General features: G+C 36.7%; 1 protein-coding gene across 1 annotated transcript in view; it reads right to left on the reverse strand.

The window, feature by feature from the left end:
* Nucleotides 1-1,208: 1,208 nt before the first annotated feature.
* TMBIM4 (transmembrane BAX inhibitor motif containing 4) overlaps nucleotides 1,209-25,063 on the reverse strand; it is a 28,974-nt gene continuing 5,119 nt past the window's right edge. Inside the window, exons 2-7 of the mRNA XM_045072993.1 lie at nucleotides 16,076-16,184; nucleotides 14,676-14,781; nucleotides 11,781-11,814; nucleotides 9,556-9,673; nucleotides 2,053-2,098; nucleotides 1,209-1,468 (exon numbers count right to left, since the gene is read on the reverse strand). Of these exons, the coding sequence (XP_044928928.1) occupies nucleotides 1,262-1,468; nucleotides 2,053-2,098; nucleotides 9,556-9,673; nucleotides 11,781-11,814; nucleotides 14,676-14,781; nucleotides 16,076-16,184 (620 nt within the window). The 3' untranslated portion in view covers nucleotides 1,209-1,261. The remainder of the gene's footprint in view (nucleotides 1,469-2,052; nucleotides 2,099-9,555; nucleotides 9,674-11,780; nucleotides 11,815-14,675; nucleotides 14,782-16,075; nucleotides 16,185-25,063) is intronic.

The following is a 25,063-nucleotide window of genomic DNA, read 5'->3' on the forward strand; positions in this document are numbered from 1 at the left end:
TCTCAGAATGTGTCCGTTTTTGGAGACAGGGTATTTAAATAAGTAATTAAGGTAAAATGATGTCATTAGGGTAGGGCCTAATCTAAAATGACTTGTGTCCTTTTAAGAAGAGGAAATTTGGACACAGACAAGTAGAGAGAAAACCATATAAAAACACATGGAGAAGATGACCATCTACCAGCCAAGAGAGAGATCTCAGAAGAAACCAAACCATGATCTCGGACTTCTAGCTTCCAGAACTGGGAGAAAATAAATTTCTGTTGAAGCCACCCAGTATGTAGTACTTTGTTAATGGCAGCCTAGCAAATTAATACAGTGAAGGAATTCATGAAAGTTTGCTTGGTCACTGGTACACTGCTATAATTTCTATACAGAACCTGTAGTTTAAAAAAACTAACAAAGTCAATTTTATATCAAAATATCTGACTTTCAAGAAGATGTCGCACTTTTAATACATCATTTTATAAAGAAATGTCAATCACATTTTAATATAATGCTGAATAAGTCAATGGAATTTATCTTTTATACGTTTTCCTCTCTAATAAATAAGATCAAAATCTTCTAGTAGAAAGAAATTTATAATTTTTTTAAAGGATTTTATTTATTTATTTGACAGAGAGAGAGATCACAACGAGGCAGAGAGGCAGGCAGAGAGAGAGGGGGGAAGCAGGCTCCCTGCTGAGCAGAGAGCCCGATGCAGGGCTCGATCCCAGGACCTTGAGACCATGACCTGAGCCGAAGGCAGAGACTTAACCCACTGAGCCACCCAGGCACCCCATATACTTTCTAATGGTAAGAACCCCAGTACTTTTAAATCAAAATCAAATCTAACATTAATTAAGGAAAAATTTAGATAAAATCACTAGACACAGATAAACTGACATTCTAATCTACCCAGGAAATTATTTTTCAATTGCAGATAAACAATCTATATATGGCAAATTTCGGATTGAAAAAACTGAAAAACAGAATTTTGATTATCTCCTGAAAATACAAATCAAGGATTCAGAAATGAGACACCATAAAGAATAGTAAGATTTATATTATTAGTATATAATCTAGTAATTGTATCACATATTTAATATATTACACATAATCAGAATTATTATAATCCCTTTTATACAACAGTAATACAGATACTACTATTATACTATATAATAGCTCAGAAGTACATAGCATACGAAGAAAGTCACAGAAGTATTTAATAGTTAATTTTATCTCAACCTTTATTAATGAATCAGTTTCCACATACTGCTTTCAATCACTTTTTATTAATTGCTTCCAAAAACCGCAACACATGCATGAAGAGGTTGATGACATCCAAGTAGAGGCTGATGGCAGCTAATACATACTCTTCAGGTGACAGCCTATGCATCAATGAGTGTGTGTCATAGATGATGAATCCACAGAAAAGAAGGGCTCCCATGGCAGCCAAGACCAATTCCATTGTTTGACTATAGAAAAATAACTACAGGCAAGAGATTAGTAAGTTTATATTTAAGAACCCTATTAAGAAGAGTTACATATAGCTATATACATATTTAATAATGCTTTACAGTTTGAAATGCAAATGTTAAAAAGCAGAAAACGACAAGGCAGGTTCATCCTCATTTCTGTTGGATGTAAAGATGAATGGATGAATTCATTACATCCTTTCTATGCCATTACCCACAACTTTGAACAGCAGCATTCCAAATATAAATTATTTAAAAATATATTTCTTTTTCAGAATTTTATGTGCCACATACAACAGTAATTACAAGTGAGGGCCTCTTTCTTTGTAATTTAAGTCACATGTTTATCTTTCTCCCAATCAATAATATTAACATAAGATTTTGATGTTTTTAAGATTATTTTTCACAATTTATACAGAATTTCACAATTCTTTAAATCATAAATCTTTATATAGAATTTCACAATTCTATATAAAAATGTTCCAGATAATCATAACTAAGTGTCCTAGCATAAGAGTACCTCTTACAGTTTTTGAAATTATTTATAGTGACATGGCCAGAATTATATAATTCAAGTTACCAATTTAAAACAACTTACCTTCAAGATTCCTGACAAGCACAAAATCCATAAAACAGCAAACAGTCTATAAAAACAAAATATTAGTAATTTAGAATATTGTTCCTTTACAAGCTATGTAAATGGATATAACATTTACTGAAAAAATAAATCCATCCTGGTATTTGCCAAAGAATAAGTAAAATATAAGAGTTCATAAACATACAATGAATACTACAAATACTCAGAAACTTAAAAAACAGCCATCCGCTCAACATTTGTTTTTATGGTGAACAAAACTAATTGAAAGTACCATTTTTAAAGTTTTTGACTGGAATACAAAGAAAATATTGATATAAGCAGAAATATCACTAGAAACATTTTAAGACAAGGACCTGCAAGACTTCTAGAAAATATATACATGAACAAATGAAAGATAACTGCATTTTTAAACCAAATAACAATAGCAAATTAGTCTGTGAACATGCATATCTGTTAAAGTACCCGATGTACTCCCTATTTTATTTTAATGTATTATGGAAAGTAATATACACAAATAATAAATTTGCCACTGGTATAATGAGTTACCACTCATATATATTATATATAATGTATAGTTATTATAATATAAAGTATAAATATATGACAAAGGACACCTAAGCAATCAGACCTTTGTTATCAAATATGTCTTAGAAGCCCAAACACACACCTGCTGCTTCAGACCACAAGGAAGTACTGGAGTCAAATTTACCCTCCCTCCTTACATAAAAACCACACAAAACATATGACTGAACAGCAGGCAGCACAGTACAGTAATTCCCGAGATCAGGGAAGCAAGGAAGGTAAGCTCTGCACCTGACCCAGCTACAAAGTGTTTCCAGACCATGAGAACCCATATGAAGCCCCACAGTCTCCCTGAATTGAGATGGTGAGAATTCAGAGGTCAGAGAGGCCACGGGGGCTAGAATTTGTGGAGCAAAGTTCCAGAAAGGGGAAAGCTAGAAAGAGAGCTAGCTAGCTCTGGTGATATGTAGAGAATTCTTTTCAAGTCGTTAGCTGAGCACAGATTAATGCATACATATGAAGAAGTGACAAAGCCTTCTGTGGAGAAGCAGGCAGAACAATCCTCAAAGCTCATACAGGGCCAGAAATAGTTCATGTTCACCCCAGCCAAAGTGGAAAGACTTCCTAAGACATGGGGCTTTGAATAATTCTTAGAAAGTTACTGTCTCAAGAGAGTGGCCAGATTAGCTCTCACCTAAATGTTGTTCTGGACCCACCTAACAAAGTGTGTAAAAGCAAGTGTCAAAAGGTTCAGACAGTTTCCAAGAAACGTAACAGCTTTCTAGAAGAGTAAAACCAACATATTTAAAGGAAAACAAAAAAACTCACTATCCAACAATATAAAATTTACAATGACCAGCATCTAATAAAACATCATAAGGCATGCAAAAGAACAAGGAAATATGACCTATAACAACAAGAAATATTAGTAAATAGAAACAAATTCAGAAATGACACAATGATAGAATTAGTAAACAATGACATTAAAAGAATATATTCTGTATATTCAGGAAGGTAGAGGAAAGCATCATCATGAGAAGAAAAATGGAAGACATATATTTTTAAAAGACACAAATTAAATTTCCACAAATGAAAAATATGTCAAAAGAAAAATATTCTGGTTGGACTTATAGATGCTGAAAAAGAAAAGATTATCAAACTGAAAACAGCAACAGACATTGACCAAAATGAATCCCAGAGAGAAAACTGGGTGGTGGGGGGGGGATAAACTGAGCATCCCATGAACCACAGGACAACATCAAGAAGTCTAACATATATGGTGAAGTCTCAATAGAGAGGAGAATGAAGGGGTACATAAAAATGTTTGAAGAAACAATTCTATTGGTGAAAACTTTAAACTGATAAATCCAAGGGCCAGAAGAAACATGAAAAAACCACACCGAGGAATATGATAATCAAACTACTAAAAATGTTAATCAAATTACTTAGAAAATATAAAAGGTGGCTGGAGGATAAAAGACACGGTGTACAAAGAACAAAGATAAAGATAAAAGACTTCTTGTTAGAAAATATATAAACCAGAATACTAGGGAATGGCATCTTTAAAATACTAAAAACAGAAAAATAAACAACAACAACAACAACAACAAAAAAAGACCTAGAATCCTACACTCAGCAAAAATAACAAATTCAAAAAACAAAGTTGAAATAAAGATTTTTTTCGGACATGCAAAAGCTGAGATCAAGACACCACCCAGCACTATAAGAAATATTAAAAGGGGGCACCTGGGTGGCTTAGTTGGTAAGCGACTGACTCTTGGTTTCAGCTGATGTTGTGATGACCTCAGGGTTAGGAGATCAAGTTTCCCATCAGGCTCCTCACTGGGATGGAGCCTGCTTAAGATTCTATCTTTCCCTCTTCCTCTGCCCCTCCCACCCCGCCCCCACTTATGTGCATGTGTGCTCTGCCCCACTCTAAAATAAATACATAAATAAAATCTTTTCAAAATAAAATAAACATTAAAAGGAAATCGTTTGGGCAGAAGGAAATACAAGATGGAAATGTGGATTGACACAAAGAAATGGAGAACAGAAATGACAAAGTAGTGGGTGAACATAAAAGTCTTCAACTATTTTTTAATCTCATTAAAAGATAATTTAATGTGGGCATCTGTGTGGCTCAGTGGGTTAAAGCCTCTGCCTTCGGCTCAGGTCATGATCCCGGGGTCCTAGGATCGAGCCCCACATCGGGCTCTCTGCTCAGCAGGGAACCTGTTCCCCCCATCTCTCTCTGCCTGTCTTTCTGCCTACTTGTGATCTCTATCAAATAAATAAATAAAATCTTTAAAAATAAAAAAAAGATAATTTAATGTTTAGAACAAAAATAATATTATGAGGTGTATAATATATGTGAAACTAAAAGTCATAGCCACAATAGCACAAAGGTAGGGGAGAGGAGATGTAACTATGCTCTACAGGAAATGGTATATATTATTTACAGGTAGACTATGGTGATCTAAAGATATATAGGGATGCCTGGGTGGCTTAGTCAATTAAGCCTTTGGCTCAGGTTATGATCCTAAGGTCTTGGGATTGAGTTCTGCATCTGGTTCCCTGCTCAGCAGGGAGCCTGCTTCTCCCTCTGCCTGCACATCCCTCTACTTATGCTCTCTCTCTCTCTGACAGATAAATAAAATCTTACATTTATATATGTATTTTTTAAAGATTTTATTTATTTGAGAGAGACAGACACAGAGAGAGAGGGAACAGAAGCAGGGGGAGTGGGAGAGGGAGAAGCAGTCTTCCCACTGAGCAGGGAGTCCAATGTAGGGCTCAATCCCAGGACCCCATGACCATGACCTGAGCCAAAGGCAGATGCTTAATGACTGAGCCACCCAGGTACCCTATATATGTGTGTGTGTGTGTGTGTATAAATATAAAATACATTAAAATATATATATATATATATATATATATGTAAAAAAATACACATACACACACACACACACAGCCCCTGTAGGGGCAGCTGGTTGGCTCAGTCCATCAAGCATGCAACTCATAGGTTCGAGCCCCATGTTGTAGAGACCGTTTAAATAAAAAAGCTTTAAAAATCTGGAGTAAGAAGAAGAAAGGAAGGAAGGCAGGCAGGCAGACAGGCAGGCAGGCAAGCAGTATACTGTTTACAGTATACAGTATAACCTAGAGTAATACTTATTTAAAAGAGCTATAGCTAATAACTAATAAAGGAGATAAATCAAATCAAATAATCCAAAGAGAGGAAAAGAGGTACAAAGAACAGATGGGACATACAGAAAGAAACATAACGGCAAGATCGGAGGCTTAAATCCAACCAGGTCAATAATAACATTAAATGTCAGTGGTCAGGGACGCCTGGGTGGCTCAGTTGGTTGGACGACTGCCTTCGGCTCAGGTCATGATCCTGGAGTCCCGGGATCGTGTCCCGCATCGGGCTCCCAGCTCCATGGGGAGTCTGCTTCTCTCTCTGACCTTCTCCTCATTCATGCTCTCTCTCACTGTCTCTCTCTCAAGTAAATAAATAAAATCTTTAAAAAAAAAAAAATGTCAGTGGTCAAAACATTCTAAGAGCAGAGATGACCAGACTGGATAAGAAAAAAAAAAAAAGCAAGAGCCAACCATATTCTCCCTAGAAGAAAACCATAAAGCTACAAAGAAGCTAAAAATAAAAGGCTGGAAAATGATATACCATGTTAATGCAATCAAAAGAAAGCTAGAGTAGCTGTATTAATAAAGTAAGTTTCAGGGCAAAAACATTACCAGAGACAACTACTTCAAAATGACAAAGGAGTCATCAAAAGGACATAACAATCCTAAATGTTTATGCATCTAAAAACAGAACTTCAAAATAATATGAAGCAAAACTTACAGAAATGGTAAGAGAATCATACTCTAAATCCGTAATTGTAGTTGGAAATTTCAATATTGCTTTGACATTAACTGACACAATGAGCATGCAGGGATTACGAACTGTGCAGGGCACTTAAACAATCCTATCGACCAACTTGACATGATTGACGTTCATCACTCGTCCAACAGCAGCACAATATATGATTCTCTTCAAAAAACATTTACCAAGTACCACAAAATGAATCTCACACTAAATATTATGGGACTGATAATAAGTATAATATGTTATTTAACAACAAAAATAAAATCAGAAATTAAGTATACATAGTATTGTAGTCACACACGGCGAACTGAGGGCATAGTGAGGTTCCAGCTGTCAATTCTCATGCTGGAACAGCCACAAAATTTCTCTGGATACATCTGGAATACCTACTTAGAATGAAGTATCATGCCACCACATAGTATAGATCCTTCAGGATTAAAATGGACTCATGACTTACTTGGACTTACTTACTTACAGGACTTACTTTTTATTTTTATTTTATTTTATTTTTTTAGATTTTATTTGAAAGACAGAGATCACAAGTAGGCAGAGAGGCAGGCAGAGAGAAAGGGGGGAAGCAGGCTCCCTGCTGAGCAGAGAGCCCGATGCAGGGCTCGATCCCAGGACTCTGGAACCATGACCAGAGCCGAAGGCAGAGGCTTTAACCCACTGAGCCACCCAGGTGCCCCCAGGGCTTACTTTTTCATACATAAACTGCACCAAGGAGTGTGGGGAAGGTGGTACTAGTAACTATTTATCTGAGGTTTTACCCTACTCTCTGGATGTCTGCACAAGACAGGGGACCACCGGGTCTGAGGAAGAAGTTGATCACAGCAATAGCAGCTCTTAAGGAACAAGCACAACAGAGAGGTATTGGGGGCACAAAGAAATGAGAGAGCTAGTAGAAGGCGTAAGAAAGAAAGTCAGTGACTGGCATTTAAGATTTCTTCAGTGCAACAATCTCTAGTGGCAACAAGTTCCACAATGCAGTCATGGCAGGGAAATGAAAAGTTGCTCAAGAAGAGCTCCAGACACACTGAGAAGCCAAGGTGACAGATGAGCCTCACATGTAGTTTGATGCTAAAGTCTTTAAAGAATGAGGATGGGCTAGGGTGCCTGGCTGGCTCAGTGGAAAAGCCTGAGACTCTTGATCTTGGGTTGAGAGTTCGAACCCCATACTGGGTGCAGAGGTTACTTAAAATTAAAATTAAAAAAAAAAAAAAAGAGGGAGGCTTGAACAAAGGGAATCAGTGGCAATAATGGGGAAGATTGGGAAATGTATACCCAGATACTCAAATGTTAAAACATAAACCTTAAAGCATTGAATTTCCAGCATGCCAAGGAAATAATGAAAGCACAAGGAGACTGGTGCAGTTTTCAATACTAACACCCCACCTGAAACTATACGGGGTGGGGGAGAATAAGGAGCTAGAGAACAGTGTTCTCAAGGAGGAATCAAGTTTCAGCTGAAATAAGAAGAAAGAATATTATTATTATTAAGATTTTATTTATTTATTTAACAGACGGAGATCACAAGTAGGCAGAGAGGCAGGCAGAGAGAGAGGGAAGCAGGCTCACTGCTGAGCAGAGAGCCCGATGTGGGGCTTGATCCCATGACCCTGGGATCATGACCTGAGCCGAAGGCAGAGGCTTAACCCACTGAGCCACCCAGGTGCCCCAAGAAAAAACAATATTATTATGAAGAGACTGAAATATGGGCAAGATTGTTTATTAGAATGGGATTTCTAGAAACTATACTAGAATGGATGGGAAGAAGCAAACAGCAAATCTTCCATCATATATACCACATAAACGTGTATCTCCTCCAAAACACGAAAAGCAGGAAGTAAAAAAACTGCTGACTCTCCCGACATCACACTTCATTCTAATATAACTAGTTAAGCATCTTGCACAATTGTTAGTGTTGGCTGACCACTTATACTTTATCGCAATAAAGATTTCTGGTAATCTGGATTACCAGGGGGAAAAGGGGACAAAAAATGTTTTGTAAGAGCTTTTGTAAATTTTTAGTGTTGTAACAGGAAAAAAAAAAAAACAGAAGATGTTGACTAAGTGTCAACAGGAAGCCACTGTGAGCTTAGAACGGAGTATATACATTCTTACCAGGTGAGGGCAACACTGTATCATTATCCTAACATAAAAAGCTTCACCCTTCATTTTTAATAGTTTTAAGAAGGATACAGGTTAATCTACATAGGTCAAGAAGTTTTTGGTTTTTTTTAAAAGATTATTTATTTGACAGACAGAGATCACAAGTAGGCAGAGAGGCAGACAGAGAGAGAGAGAAGGAAACAGGCTCCCTGCTGAGCAGAGTGCTGGATGTGGGGCTCGATCCCAAGACCCTGGGATCATGACTGGAGCCAAAGGCAGAGGTTTTAACCCACTGAGCCACCCAGGCGCCCCAGTCAAGAAGTTTTTAAAGTTCATGCAGATATCACCATCACCTGGGTCATTTACCCTGTTTCTGCTAAAGAAGCGGATGGTCTTGGTAACATTTATGTTAAAACAAAGACCTACATAATGTAGGCAAGTTCCATAGAGCATACAAGCCTAGCCTCTCTAGAAAACTGGGGAGATTTTTTTGGGCATTCCCTCTCTTTTCAATATAGAGAGGAAGCAAATGACTCAAAGCCACCTTCCATCTCCTTGTATGTTCTAAAAGCATAGAGCCTGGCTTTAGTTAGTACTCAGAGAGATGTCTTCTCATCACCCTCCATTTTATTTATTTATTTATTTTTAAAGATTTACTTATTTGAGAGTGCACATGCACAAGAGAGAGAAATGCGAGTGGGGGGGCAGGGCCAAGGGAGAGGGAGAGAGGGAATCCCAAGTAGACTCCCTACTGAGCACAGAGCCCCACTCCCAGGCATTTATCTCAAAACCCATGAGATCATGACCTGAGCAAAAATCAGGAGTTGTACACTTAACCAACTAAGCCACCCAGGTGCTCCTCATCACCTTCCATTTTAAAAGACAATATCTAAAGCTAAAGGTACAGCCATTCTCTTAAGATGACCTATAATATAATGTTAAAAATATTTATCTAACATAGCCATGAATATGTAACTTACCCCGCTCCAAATTTGCTGAAATCTCTCTTAGATTGCAGAGTATACATAGTCAAACCAAGAAATACAGCAGTAGTCAGTATAAACGCTTGCAGAACAATATATACATCATAGAAAGTAACTGTAAAATTAAAAAAACACCGATTAAAAATACATTTAAACATACTCTATATAAAATGGCTTTTTTCCTGGCGTTTAACAGAAATCCTATACTTGCTCCTGTACTACTTGTGAATAAAATTAACTATGAAAATATTCCTTATTCAGCCTTTAATACTGATAGAGTAAAACCACACTCATACTGCAATAAACAGTCATTCACACAAAATAAGGTAGCCACATTATTATGAAGCTAAAGAAATGACTGGAGAGGGAGGACATAGCCAGCAGGTTTGGAGTTTGAGGGATATGTTTGGAGTTTGAGGGATATGAAAGAATGACTGTCATCTATCTCTGTCCCTGCTTCATTTTATTACCATCCGTGGTGACTGTTATGACTTAAATATCAATAGGGATGACTCTGAGTCCTGTGACTGGCTGGGAATTTCTGGGCAGTAGCAGCAATTTTAGCAATCATCTGGTTAATTGCATACCCAATTCATCGATCCAATCAAAGAAACTAGGCAAGGTTGCCATTCACCAACCCTGCAAAGAACAGGAATGAACCACTAATTGCTTTACATCCAAAAATGCATACGATGAATACATAATTGGGGGTTTCTTGAATACATACCAAATTCCCTTCTCAATTTTTAGAATGAACATCTAGATTGACTGTGTCTATTTTAATTGTAATAGAACTGCTTAGCATTTTAAAAAGAGGCTACATCCTAACCCCTTTAAAGGAAGTTAAGTGCTTTGAACCCAAAACCATTTAAATAATTTTTAATCTGCGAAGGTTTAATTTCTATTCCTAAATACTATATTCCTGGACAGGATTAGGAAAGTGAATGCAGAAATGAAAAAACAAGAGATTATTTTGCTTGTCAACAATTTAAGTGTAGGATTAGGTGGAAGGGATATTATAATTAATGAGGAAAACAATGTTCTCAGATTACCCCATCTATGTATTTCTACCCCCAATTCCAATAACTTTGAAATAGCTCTCTCTCCTTTATCTTTTACAAATGGTGGGAGCCAAGGAGGACAGAGATGGACTTGATGATAACATTAATAGATAGTAACCTTAATAAGTAAATATTAATAACACTTCCTTTCTATGCTGAAAATTTCAGTTCTATTTAATAGTTATTATTACATATATTACAGTTCCTTTACAAAAGGAATAAGTGAATTACCAAACAATATATAAATTTAATAAAACTGGCACAGAAAGGTTAAAAGCAGTAATGACAAAAGGAAAAAAATATATTAAACTGAGATATATGCAACTTACTATTATTGACAGCTAACAGTTCATTCTAACCTTTTTTGTATCCCAGGTTAATCATTTTGAGACAATCTGAATCTTTATTTTTAATAAATCATGAAATTTTTTACTTGAGACATTACATATGGTACATCAAACAACTCTAACACACACTTCCTTTCAAATACAAATTTAACATAAAATATACAGTAGAAATTACTAAGTTTCTTATGGGGTCATCTGATGAAATATGAGACTATATAACAAAGCACAGTTCAGTGCAGCAATTTGAGAGGCTGGGCTCTGTACTGATGATATATGGCTCAAAATATATTTTATCAGGGGCGCCTGGGTGGCTCAGTGGGTTAAGCCGCTGCCTTCGGCTCAGGTCATGATCTCGGGGTCCTGGGATCGAGTCCCGCATCGGGCTCTCTGCTCAGCAGGGAGCCTGCTTCCCTCTCTCTCTCTGCTTGCCTCTCCATCTACTTGTGATTTCTCTCTGTCAAATAAATAAATAAAATATTTAAATATATATATATATATATTTTTTATCAGTTCCTTTGAGATCCCTCTAAATTAGGGGGAAAAGATTAGCTACAGTTGTCTTGTTTTTATAAATGGATAAACACACATGAATATTATTCTCATTATTTTCCTAGTTCTTTTCCACTTCCTCTAAGCTTAGTTGAACTAAGTATGAACCTTTAATTTTGCATATATTTTAAGAATTCTTCATCTGCTATGTATTTGAAATGTAATATCCCATGATATTAAGCTTTAGTCCTGAACAACTTTCAACTCGAGATTTATCTACATTGAAACATTATTGTAACATACAGAAGCACAAATTATGACTTACCGACAAAGGCCACAGTCAGAGCTTCGAATAGCGTCTAAAAACAAGAAACTAAAATTACATAAATGCACATAACATTTACACTATGTCATGTACATGTTCTAATTTCTAAGAGTTCCATGTGATTCCATATGTATGATCTCTCCTTAGCTTCAAAGCAGCCTTGTGAATTACATGGGACACATGATACGCCTACCACAATGAAAATGAGACCTCAGTGTATTGAGTGAGAAGACTTAGATTCTAAGAGTGATCCTATCACTCTTTAAACCCTAACTAGATTTTTTATATTTGTAGCAGGAAGATACAGAAATAGTATGGGAAATTCTATTTTTCTCACTCTGTGTAAGTAAAAATGAAACTGCAAATGATATGCACGTTCACAAAACTCCAACTTCACACATAAACATAGGAAGAATAAAATATTTATGTAGCACTTTAGTGTGGCAGTCCTGAAACTGCCTCCCAGTGTTCATTCTCTTTCTTTCCTAGTAACAGAACTTTTACCTGGACACATAGGTATTCAGATTAAACATTACATTTCTCAGTCTTCCTTTTAGCTACCTCTGGTCATAGGACTTTATTCTAGCCAATAGAATGTGCGTGGGGAGGGGTACAAGTGCTAAAAGCACAGTGGCTGGGGCGCCCGGGTGGCTCAGTGAGTTAAATCCTCTGCCATCAGCTCAGGGCATGATCCCAGGGTCCTGGAATGGAGCCCCAACTCAGGCTCTCTGCTCAGCAGGGAGCCTGCTTCCCCCCCCCCCCTACCTGCCTCTCTGCCTACTTGTGATCTCTATCAAATAAATAAATAAAATCTTAAAAAAAAAAAAAAAAGCAAAGGGGCTTGCTCTCCCTTTTCTCTTCTCATTTTTAAAAATAACTGGATGGCATATGTCTATGGCAGTGAGCTATCTTATGTCATACACTGCTTCAGGAGTCCTTGAACCATAGCAGGTGCCTGAACCCCTAACAACTTCACTACACAATCATGCAGACTTTTACATGAAAGAGAAGCATCTTGTTTCACCCATGTCATATGTAGCTGAACTCATATCCCAAATAAAAGATTTAGGGATGTTGAATTTTTATCCTCTAGCTTCTCTTTAACTACATACCTTTATTTTGCTTTAAATGCTTATTCTAGGGACGCCTGGGTAGCTCAGTCAGTTAAGCGTCCAAGTCTTGATTTCAGCTCAGGTCATGAGCTCAGGGTCCAGAGATCAAGCCTCACTTCAGGCTCCATGCTGAGCATGGAGTCTGCCTGAGATTCTCTCCCTCTCCTTCTGCGCTCCACCCCACTCTCACACATTCTCTCTCTCAAAAAAAAAAAAAAATTAATAAATGCTTACTCTAGTTAGATTTTACCAACTACTTAATAGACCATATCATAAAGGCAAATCCAGAAGTAACATCTGTGGCTATGTACTCATACTCTTGGTAGAAGCACTCCTTCTAACTTTCCCCACCTGAAATCAAGAAACCTATCAGGACTAGAGCAAAAATGGCATTAGAAATTGCACATGGATGTGGAGGCAATATTTTGTCATAATGTTGTTGACAGTGTCAGGGAAGTGGTAGCAAAAGACGGCAGAAATATTTCTTTTTTCTGGAAAAATAAAATTAAACCTCATTCTTGGTATTTGTGACATGATTTTAGGTAAGAAATCCTACCCCATACTCAAGTATCCAAAAGAAACAGAAGAGGATGAACAGGAGAAAAGGTAATACTAGGAAAACATACCACCACCCCAAAACAGTACTCAGGAAACAAAAGAACCTAAGATTTAAATGAATAACCTTTCCTATAATTGAAATTTCTGAAATCATAAGCTTTTCTTTCATCATATTAATATAAACTTGTTACCAGAATTCATAATCTTTCTTAAGATTAAAGCAAATGAATCTCGTAAATAGCATTTTCACTCTTATTTGACTATAAATATTATTAATATTAGTTTGAAATATTTTGAAGTAAATTTTTGGTTAGAATCCAAAGTCATACTGGATAAGAGAACAAGAAAAATAATTTAAAAAACATGTAATTTGAGCTTTACCAACTTATTCTGGTCATATTACAGACTGGGTTTTTAAACACAGTGGTTTGGGTTTTCATTTTCACAAATATCTAAATAGACATGACCTAAAGTGAAGTTCCCCACTCGTGATTTTAAAACATATTAGTAGAGCACATCGATTGAGCAAAGAGGTTCTTTAAAAGAACAGAGTACTGGGGCACCTGGGTGGCTCAGTGGGTTAAGCCTCTGCCTTCAGCTCAGGTCATGATCCCAAGGTCCTGGGATCGAGCCCCGCATTGGGCTCTCTGCTCAGCAGGGAGCCTGCTTCCTCCTCTCTCTGCCTGCTTCTCTGCTTACTTGTGATCTCTGTCTGTCCAATGAATAAATAAAATATTAAAAAAAAAAAAAAAAGAAAAGAGTACTAAGATAAAAAGTAACACTGAGGGATTAATCATAAAGATTTTACTTTAAGGTCTATGATACTAAGGTTACAATTTCTTCCCAAGAAAATCACAGAATATTAGGGGTCCCAAGAATCACAGAGATAATCCACTTCAACATGTCCATTGTACATACAAGCAGACTTAGGTACAGAATGGCTAAACATCCTGCCAAATGTCACATAACCAGAAAGTGGCAAAGCCAGGTCATGAGATCCTACTTCACTATTTTTTTCTACTGTACCATTATTCACAGAAAAAAAACACTGAAACTGACAAATGTTAAAAATTCTAAAATTAATTGTAATTTCCTAAAATATTTGTTTACTAAAAACATTAATTTTGTTATGCTACTATTATATATGTATTTGCATTCAATTAAATAAATAAAGTTAAAATACAGAAATAAATGCTAAAGTAAAAGATATTGTCAAAATACTCACAAATCCAAAAAGCAGGTACAGGTTAAGGGGATGCTTATGTCTGTTTACAGTCAATACTAAAATCAAACTCAAAGATCCAAGGGCAAACACCAAAATTAAGGCAGGACTGAAAGACAAAATTGAAAGCATTTTTAAGTTTAAAAACAGTATAAATAGTGGGGTGTCTGGGCGCCTGAGTGGCTCAGTGGGTTAAGCCTCTGCCTTCAGCTCAGCTCATGATCTCAGGGTTCTGGGAAAAAGCCCCGCATCGGGCTCTCTGCTCAGAGGGGAACCTGCTTCCCCCTTTCTCTCTCTGCCTGTCTCCCTGCCTACTTGTGATCTCTCTCTCTCTGTGTCAAATAAATAAACAATAAACAATAAACAATAAATAAATATGTTATAATATAAATATAAATTAATAAATAATAACCTTTAAAATAATATAAATATTAACAAATTTAATAAAATAGCAATTTAATAAAATATTTTTTAATAAAAAACCAATTTAATAAAATATTTTGTTTGTGAAGGTAAGAAAAGGAAATCTGGAAAGAATGACACTAAACTGTCAAAAAAAAAGATCTCTCCATTCAGGGAATGGGAGGACTGTGAGCTGGGGAGGGGAGCAAGACAAAGAAAAGAGCCCACAATGAATGAGGAAGACTTTTCCTTTTTACTTCACGAACTTCTATCATATTTGAATTTTAATATTTACAATTACCATACTGTTTTTAACAGAAAAACAATAAAGAACAACTATTAAACAGTAAGTAAATTTTATATACATTTACTATATAGCTGTAATCTAAATTAAAGAACTTGAGTCCAAAGAGCAAACGCATTTTTTTGTAGGGGGAGGGATGAAATTGTCTACTTCTAGGAAAATATTCACTCCTTATTTTCTTTTAATATACAAAATCTATATAACTTTTAGCCATGGTAATCATTATTTTGGAGGTCAGATCCTAAACAAATTAGGGATGAACCATACAAAGCTCCTTTTTCTCAGTGAAATTTCTCAGTGAAATTATCTTAGTCATGAGCCAACATTAAGAAAAATTACATATACATTTATTAAGTACCTTTATTTTTCAAGCAGTCTTAGGCTTGGGGGACTAGGCATAGGTGTAATAAAAGCAAAAAACAAATAAATAAATAAAACTTCAAATAGTTGCATACAGTAAAAATTCTTACTACTACCTGGGAGATGAAAGTTTAAACGTACAAAACTATAAGCTAAAAAGTTTAGAGATAAATATCATGTTGTAAGAACATTTTCTCAAAACTAGTCTTCTAAGAGTTAATAAGTGTTTTTACATTCTAACCTCAGGAGTTAATAGAAAAAAGAAAAAAACTTTACGTATAATACGGCCTTTTGATCATAAGCAGCAGCTAGAAAGGTTTCAGAATCATCAGCTTACTTTTCATGTACAACTGTCCGTATAGACTCAAAGTATAAAAAAAAAGCAGCTGTCACTGTAGTTAAGAGAACTTGCAGAGAAAGGATGCTGTAGACTTTTCTTAGAAAGGCTGAAAAAGAAAAATAATTATACATGATTATTTTCTTAAGCATTTATCATAGAACAGCAAGATCAAATCTCCTCTTAGAAACATTAAACTTTTATATATAATCTTTAAATCCTAATCCAAATAATGTAGTCTATAACTTGAACTAAACAACAACAACAACAACAAAAAAAAAAAAAAAACAAGAAAAACACTTCCAAAGAAATCACAAATTGTAAATAAGTGTGAGTTTAAAAAATATTAATAGCCCTGGGTGGCTCAGTGGGTTAAGCATCTGCCTTCAGCTCAAGTCATGATCCCAAGGTCCTGAGATAGAGCCCTGCACCAGGCTTCCCCACTCAGCAGAAAGCCTGCTTCTCCCACTCCCTCTACTTACTGTTCCTTCTGCTTGTGCTCTCTATCAAATAAATAAGTAAAATCTTAAAAAAAATTAATAGCCCATAATGAAAATGTTTTCAGCAATGGGGCACCTGGCTGACTCAGTCAGTAGACTCTTGTACTTAGGGTTGTTGTTCAAACCTCCTGTTAGACGCAGAGCTTACTTAAAAAAAAAAAAAAAAGTTTTCATCAAAATAAAAAGTATAAAACACATGTTTGTACACAGCAGCATACAACAAAGCAAAAAGATTAAAAAGAGAACATTTCTAAATAACAAATCTATCTTGAGACTGAAAACCAGGAAAAGAGGACATATGATTAGACATATATTTTAAAAAGATATCCAAATTTCCAAGCAGTACAAATGCTTCCTCAAAACGAAAACTTATCCCTAAAAGGCAAATAATATATAAACTTACTTTTACTCACCTCCTTTTATTTCTCACACATAGTACCTCTGCCTCTAATTTCTTCTACACAAAAGAAATTCTTACCTTCAGTGTATTTTATTACTAACATCCATAAATCAACTCTAAGGCCTAACGATGAAAAAACTTAGTAAAGTCATCTGCCATACAGATGATATAAATATGGTGAACACCCAACTCACCACCAATTTTAGAAAAAAAGACATTTTTCCACCTCCTCTATGTACACATACTGATAATAACATCCTTTTCCCCCTCACCCCCTTAGATGCTAATCTTTCAACATTCAGCCTTTCTCATTTCCCCAGTCTGAATTAAATGCTCCTTCTGTTCCCAGGAGACCCTGAACATACATCTAATTGCTTCATTTTATAATTATAAGCCTACTGGCCATTAACTCTCATTAAACTCTAAAGACTAAAAACCTCCCTAATTACAGGGAACACATCTCACTCGTTTTTGTACCCCAAACACCCAGCCAAGTGGATGGCACACAATGCTCAGTACATTTTATTTGCTTTTTAAATAATTGGTATTGAATTTATGAAAGGTAAGTTTTGCCACTCGACTGTGTTACTCTAGAACAATAGTGGAGCCACGTAACTTTTGTAGAGCACCAACTGTGCTTAGAGAGGCAGTAAAAACATTGTTGAATGGGGATGCCCAGGTGGCTCAATCGGTTAAGCAGCTGCCTTCAGCTTGAGCCATGATCCCAAGGTCCTGGGATGGAGCCCCACACCAGGCTCCTTGCTCAGCAGAAAGACTGATTCTCCCTGCCACTCTGCCTACTTGTGCTCTTTCTCTGTCAAAAAAATAAATAAAATCTTTAAATAAAATCTTTAAAAAAAAATTGTTAAATAACTTTCACCCAACAAACCAGATGAAACATCGATTCTTGCTTGTCATGACAATGCCCATACAATAAAAGTTCTCTTTGAAAAGAATCCCTACTAGACCCGGCTTCCCAAGTGAGGATGAAGTACTTTGATGGCAGGTCAGCTAAATATCAAGTAATAAATATTCTGTGAGAATAAAGGAATTTTCCTAAATACCAAAGATTTAATCCTTAAAATGACCCCAAATTAAATCTTAATTAATGTTTCCCACTGGTACCTTTTCCAAAATATACGGTCAATTTTTCCTGATGTCTTAAACAGGTTTTACTGAGCATATAAGTTAACCAAAGACTCACAGTAACACTGATTATCATGTGTATTCTGGCCTACATGTAGGTATATGACAGAAAAGAGACCAAAAGGGCTAACTTCCACCATAGATCTATAACTTGCTTTCTTAAAAAGGCCCTGATGTCTGCATGCTGTGGAAGGTCATTTCCACCTTTCTCACAAGAGCAGAGAAAAGCACATATTACTGTCGTGGACAATGTTATTTGGGCTATCTTTCTGCAAATTTAATTACTAAACTAAAGGCCAAATTATTACTCGCTCAAGGGATTTTCCAGACTGCAAAAAAAAATCATACATTTAATTTTGATACCATATTATATACCTCACATAACTCAAACCTATTCCATATATTTTCTCAATTAAGCAGTGAAAGTTAATGTTAATTTTTACCATTTCCTGGAACTGTTCCATAGTTCAAAATACTATATGCAATGTTTATTTGGATATGGGTGTGTGCACACAAGTGCATATATAATGGAAGTGTGGGAGAATATACACTAAGGTATTAATAATGGTTTTCTCTGAGCAGAATGACTGAAGATGATTTGCATGTTCAGTTCTTTGCTAATCTGTGTTCTTTATATATCACCAGTAAATATTTATTACTTTTGCAATAAAAAAACATTTTGAGGAAACCTGTGCTAAGCTGGGGCACCTGGCTGGTAGGTCAAGAGAATGTGACTCTTGATCTTGGGGTTGTAATTTCAAGCCCCACACTGGGTATGCAGATTACTTAAAATCTTTTTTTTTTTTTTTTTTTTTTTTTAAATTAAAGAAGGGTGCCTGGGTGGCTCAGACGTTGAGCATCTGCCTTTGGTTCAAGTCATGGTCCTGGAGTCCTGGAGTCCTGGCATTGAGTCCTGCATCAGGCTCTGTGCTCAGTGGTGAGCCTGCTATTCCCGCTCCCTCTGCCTGCCACTCCCCCTGCTTGTGCGCTTGCTCTCTCTGTGTCAAATAAATAGAATCTTTTTTAAAATTAAAAAAGATTTATTGTGCTAAGCCAATAAATTCATATTCATAAAAATAATCCTTATGCCAATAGATTTCTAGTGTCTAGATTTCTAGACACTTTTTAAAAGGGACCTTAGCAGTGCCTAAGTGGCTCAGTTGGTTAAGCTTCTGACTCTTGATTTCAGCTCAGGTCACGATCTCAGCATTGTGAGATCGAGCCCGGCAGGCTCTGCACTCAGTGAAGAGTATACTTGAGATTCTCCCTCTCCCTCTGCCCATTCCCCCATGTGCACATGGGCATGTGCACTCTCTCTCTTTCTAAAATAAATAAATCTTTAAAAAATAAAATGAAAACTTAAAAGGACCTTTAATCAGATCCAAAGGAAAAGCAACATGGGACACCCATTTTGAATAACTAATACAAAACATGGCACAGGCTATTCATACTTAGCTCACAGAGCAAAATAAAAGAGCCGACAGGAAAAGAATATAAACCAAACAGCAATTATCTTTCATTTTTTTTTTTGACCCCTGATCTCTCCCCCTGCTACTTTAATTGCCCCCTTTTCTTCTACTCAAACTTAACATGGCCAGAACGGCAGCTCTTCATTTCTACCCAGATCTATCCTTCTCCCAGTCTTCTTATCAGTAACCAGCACCAACATTCCCCACACCAAAACTGTGGGGGCATCATCTCTGATTTGCCTCCCTTCTTCCAACTATCCACAACTACTGAGCCTTCACTCATAAAGTACAACAGGTCCTCCTCATTGGTCTCTGCTACCTGTTGGCTGTAGGAGCAGTCACCTACTACTAAAGCGGTCCTCTTATGGTCTCCATGCTTCCATTCCTGTCCCACATCCTTCACACAGTGGTCTGAGTGATCTTTTTATAAAATGAACGATGTCATTTGACTCCCTGCTTAAACACTTAGAATAAAATTAAAAGCTCTGAGGTCTACAAGGCCCTAGCTGATATACAACTTTTCCAACCGCATCTCACACCAACCACTCCTTCCTTTCCTCACTAGCTTCACCCACACTAACTACCTCTCTGTTCAGCAAGCATGCCAACTCCTTCTTTGTCTGGGCCTTTGCCCTTGCTGCTTCCCCTGCCTGGAATGCCTGTGTTCTTCTTTACATGGAATGGTAGTTTAAAAGGGAGTTTTTGACACTCCCTTCAAGGGACTCACTTCCAACAAAAAGAATAAGGCAGAAGTGACAATGTGTATTATTTCTAATACTAAGTCATAAATGGCAATTTTTTATACCTCAGTTGAAAGAAAAAAGTAATATTTTTTTATTATTTTATTACTATTATATTGTAAGAGTCTTCTTAGAAGACTCACTCTATGGCATTGTTTCTCAACTTTTTTCACTCTGTACCTAAGAAGCCTTCTGGACATTATTTTCCTAATAGTCCTCCAATAAAATTTTAATGGCACAAACATACTGTACATCTGTTTATGTATCATGATTCTTCAGGAGGCTACAAACCATTGTAAAATCTGAAGGTTTTCTGCTCTCCACCTCAAGAACCAGTTTTCACCCTCTTGGCAGCCATTATTGGCCCCACTGAGAATGAATGCTACAGGAGAAGCCAGCTGCCAATGTTGTGAGGAATCTCAAGTAGTACTATGGAAAGATCCACCAAATGGGAAAGTGAGGTCTCCTGCCAACAGCCAGTCAGAAGAAAGTCTGTTGCTAATAGTGATGTGAGTGAGAATTCTTGGAAGTATATCGTTCAGTTGACTTCAGCCCCACCCTATATTTTGACTAGAACCTATGACAAATCCTAATCTAGAGTAAGTAAGATGCCTGGCTCTTAAAAACTGATAAAAAAGATATTTATTCAAGCCATTATATTTTGTGGTAATTTGTCACACAGCAACAGAAAACTCATTTAGACCTTGGTACCTGAAAGTAGGGTGCTGCCACACCAAAAATCTAAAATACGGAAGAGGCTCTGGAATCAGGCAGTGGATGGAAGATGGCAGGTCTTTGAGCTAAAAGCTAAAAAAATCTTGAAAAAACTGTTTATAGAAGGAAGCTGTGGGTCACAGCTTAGAGTAAAGTGAGGAAAACCTTATTGGAAACTGGAGATAAGAAAATCCTTGTTTTGTACTGGCAAAAAAAAATTAGCAACACTGTCACCTGTGGGAACACAGAAAGTAGAAAATGTACCTAACGATGTGGGTTCGAACTAAAGGAGATTTCCAGACAAAATACTGAAGGTACTTGCTGGCCTCTTGCTGCTTATACTAAAATACAAGAGCAGAGACAAAGGATGTGATTGTAAAATCCTTTGTTAAAACTCACAAATATCGGGGGCGCCTGGGTGGCTCAGTGGGTTAAGCCGCTGCCTTCGGCTCAGGTCATGATCTCAGAGTCCTGGGATCGAGTCCCGCATCGGGCTCTCTGCTCGGCAGAGAGCCTGCTTCCCTCTCTCTCTCTCTGGCTGCCTCTCTGTCTACTTGTGATTTCTCTCTGTCAAATTAATAAATAAAATCTTTAAAAAAAAAATAAATAATAAAAGGGAAAATGTGAAAGTTTAAAAAAAAAAAAACTCACAAATATCTAATTTTGCACCTCAGAAAAACCATTCAAACACAGGGCTTCTGAGAAGCTTGAGGAAGCCATCTCTTCTCTAAGCTGACTCCAAGACATTTCTCGGTGTAGCTTTTATCTACCAGAATGAACCTCAAGAAGAACCACAGGAAATCCAAAAAGGTTCTAAGAAATTTTATTGGAAAAAAATACCACCACATTATGCCTGTCCAACCACCACATACTGGGGGTGTGGGTACAGATCAATTTGTCTCTTTAGTTCCGAAGTCTTCAAAAGGAAATATACTCAGAGGATATACTTAAGAAACTACACCCAAGAGGCCTCATTCACATCTGAAATTTATTTAGATGACAAAAATGCTGGATCTTGCATTGAAGCTATACTCGAATAAGACTTTCTGAGGGTATTAGCCTTTCAAGTGGAAAACAGAAAAATCTGTAACCAGAGAAAAGGCTGTGGTAGTTTAAAACAATTATTTTATTTGGCCCACCAATTATTTGACACTTACCTTCTAAAGGTGAGGCCTAAATCCCCTCCCCTGGAGTGTGGACTGGACTTAGTAACTTGCTTCAAATGAATACAAGAAGGAGATGTGATGGTGCGTGAGTACCATGACTTAGTTCAGTAAAGACACTGTGGCTTCCTTGTTGCTCTCTAATGGATCACATGCTCTGGAGGAAGCTAGGTTCCATGCCATAAGGACACACAGGGGCCTATGAAGAAGTTCATGTGGCAAAGAACTGAGGGGCCTTCTGTCAACATCCACATGAGGAAGATTTTCAGGAAGATCCTCCAGTCCACTCATGCCTTCAGCTGACTACAGCCAAAGTCCCCATCTTGGCTAGAATCTCATGAGACACCTTGAGCCAGAACCAAGTCAAACCTCTCCCAGAATCCTGACCCTCAGAAACTGTGAGACAATAACTATATGTTGTTCTAAGTTACTAAGTTTAAGGATAATTCTTTATAAAGCAATAGATCATTAATAAATGTAGCTAGCTGCTTCTCATCACAACCACCATCTCCTTTAAGAGTGCGTTCCCTGACCATTCCTTACTTATACTGCTGCCAAATTACAATTCATAAAGACTGAAATGTTGTCTGGTCACTGCTATATCATAATATCAGTACAAGGCCCAATAGTTTTGTAAATAAAGGAAAATGCTCATCTTTACTTACAGAGCTAAAGAAATGCAAATTAAAACAAGGCAATATTTTTTACCTACCAGGAGAGTCAGTAACCTAAGGCTCCTGGGCTAACTGGAGCCCACCATTGGATTTTGTAAGTAAAATTTTCTTGGGCAAGATAGTGCTCCCAAGTATATATCGTGTATGTATCATCTCCAGCTGCTTCTGCACTCCAAAGGTAGAGCTGATTAGTTGCAACAGAGGCCTCGTGGCCCCACAAAGCTGAAAATGTTCACCATTTGGCAATTTGTAGAAAATGTTTGCCAACCCCTGATCCAACAGACTGCCAAATAAGAAAAGAGTCTGATGATATTCCGTGTTGGTGAGGGTGCAAAAAAGTACCCTCATATATTGTTTGTCAGGAGTCAACAGGTACAATCTCTTTGGAGACTGATAAAGCTACATGTACTGCTTTTTTTAAATAAAAAAAAAATTGTAAATGAAAATAAGTTGTAGTAACGTATAATATCATCCCAAAGATTATAATGTTGTGCTTCTGAGTCTATAAAATAGTATGTTTTAGTGTTTCACAAATATACACATAGCTAAAACAGACTAGCTTAATAGACTACTATGCTACATATATATTACAACTAGTTACATAAACTAGGTTAATTGGTACTGTAAAGAGCTCAAGACAGAGACTTACTCAGAAATTCATTCTCACATAACTTTCCTGTAGCTTCACGATTTGTGCTTTCCACCAATGAGTAATGACATTTTAGATATGATGTTCCGAAAGCATTTCCCAGAAAACATATGCATTACATTTTTAAAGGAACCTCTTTTTTACGCATCTAAAGGCAGTGAGGAAGTAAAATTTTGAAGTCACAGTGGTTCTCCTTAAGGCATTAGGTTACCTAACTTATCCTGCTTTAAAAGTCAGAGGGAGGGTTCACTTTGTTTTACCATTTATTTAGTAAAGAACAAGAGACAGATGAGAACCAGTTTTTTAATACAGACGTAGTCAGCTTAATTACCAGCTCAATTATCAGAGCTCCTAAGTAAAATGCTCCTGCATTATTTAATATTCATGAATTATTGAGTTTCTGGTATTTGATCAGCATTGTTATAGTGACGTTGAGACCTACGGAGGTAAATCAAGTATAAGGCTTATTATTTCTTTAAAAACAATCTACATACGTAGACATGTGGAAAGAGCATTCACCTAGGGATTATGAAACCTGGTTTCTAGTTCCCCTGCCTCACTCTCAAGAACTATGCTATTTTAGACAAGTGTTTGGAAACTTAGTTTTCTGTAAAACATATGTGTATATTATGTTAGGGACTGTAATTCCAGAGAAAATAACAATATTGTTATTACAAAATTTTTTCAGCATTTATATATCCAAACCAGCCCTCCACTGGGATTCTACTTCCTCCTTGAAACTTGCCTAGATTATTCTGGTTTACACAACTCTCACTTCCTTCCTTAAATTCCCTCCAGACTTGGCACTTTAGAATTTCATTAAGTTGCTATCACAGATTAGTTTGACCACTGGCTTACCCAACTAATGCCTTAAGGACAGCAACTGAGACTTCCAAAACTTTAATTTCCTCACTTCCTTTACATTCAATAAAATGTACTTTTAAAAAAATGTAGTGTATCTATGAAATGAATATTAATGATTCAAAATTTTCCTAAATGGCAGTATCCTAACTCACTAAGATTTCTCTAATAACTGCCTTCTATTCACACATCTGATACCACCTCCACAGAAATGTAATTTGCCGCACTAGCTGCAGTTGTCTATCCCTGTCCTTCCCTGAAGTAACTGATTCTCTTTCTTTATCATGTTTGGGATCAGCAGAGACCCTCATGTTCCCTCTGGAATCTATGCCATAGCCAGGAGTTCTAATCCCCTGGGTGTTCTTGCAGTAACAATTCTTAATTACTCTAATGTATTACATCGTCACATCATCACTGTGCACTTCACAGATGAATGGAATCTGAAGTGCCTTACTGGTTTAAGCAAACATATAGTAAAAAGCTGAGTTTGAAAACCAATCTTCCACAAACTATCCCAAAAAGCTGAAGAGGAAAGAGTACTCCCAAATTCATTCTATAAACCAGCTTTACCCCAATATCAAAGCCAAAGACACTAGAAGAAAAAACTACAAACCAATATCCTTGGTGAATACTGACTTGAAACTCATCAACAAATACTAGCAAGACAGACAT

The sequence above is a fragment of the Mustela putorius genome, unplaced genomic scaffold, assembly GCF_011764305.1.
Source record: "Mustela putorius furo isolate JIRA1106 unplaced genomic scaffold, ASM1176430v1.1 tig00537227_pilon_pilon_pilon, whole genome shotgun sequence".
Taxonomy (NCBI): Eukaryota; Metazoa; Chordata; class Mammalia; order Carnivora; family Mustelidae; genus Mustela; species Mustela putorius.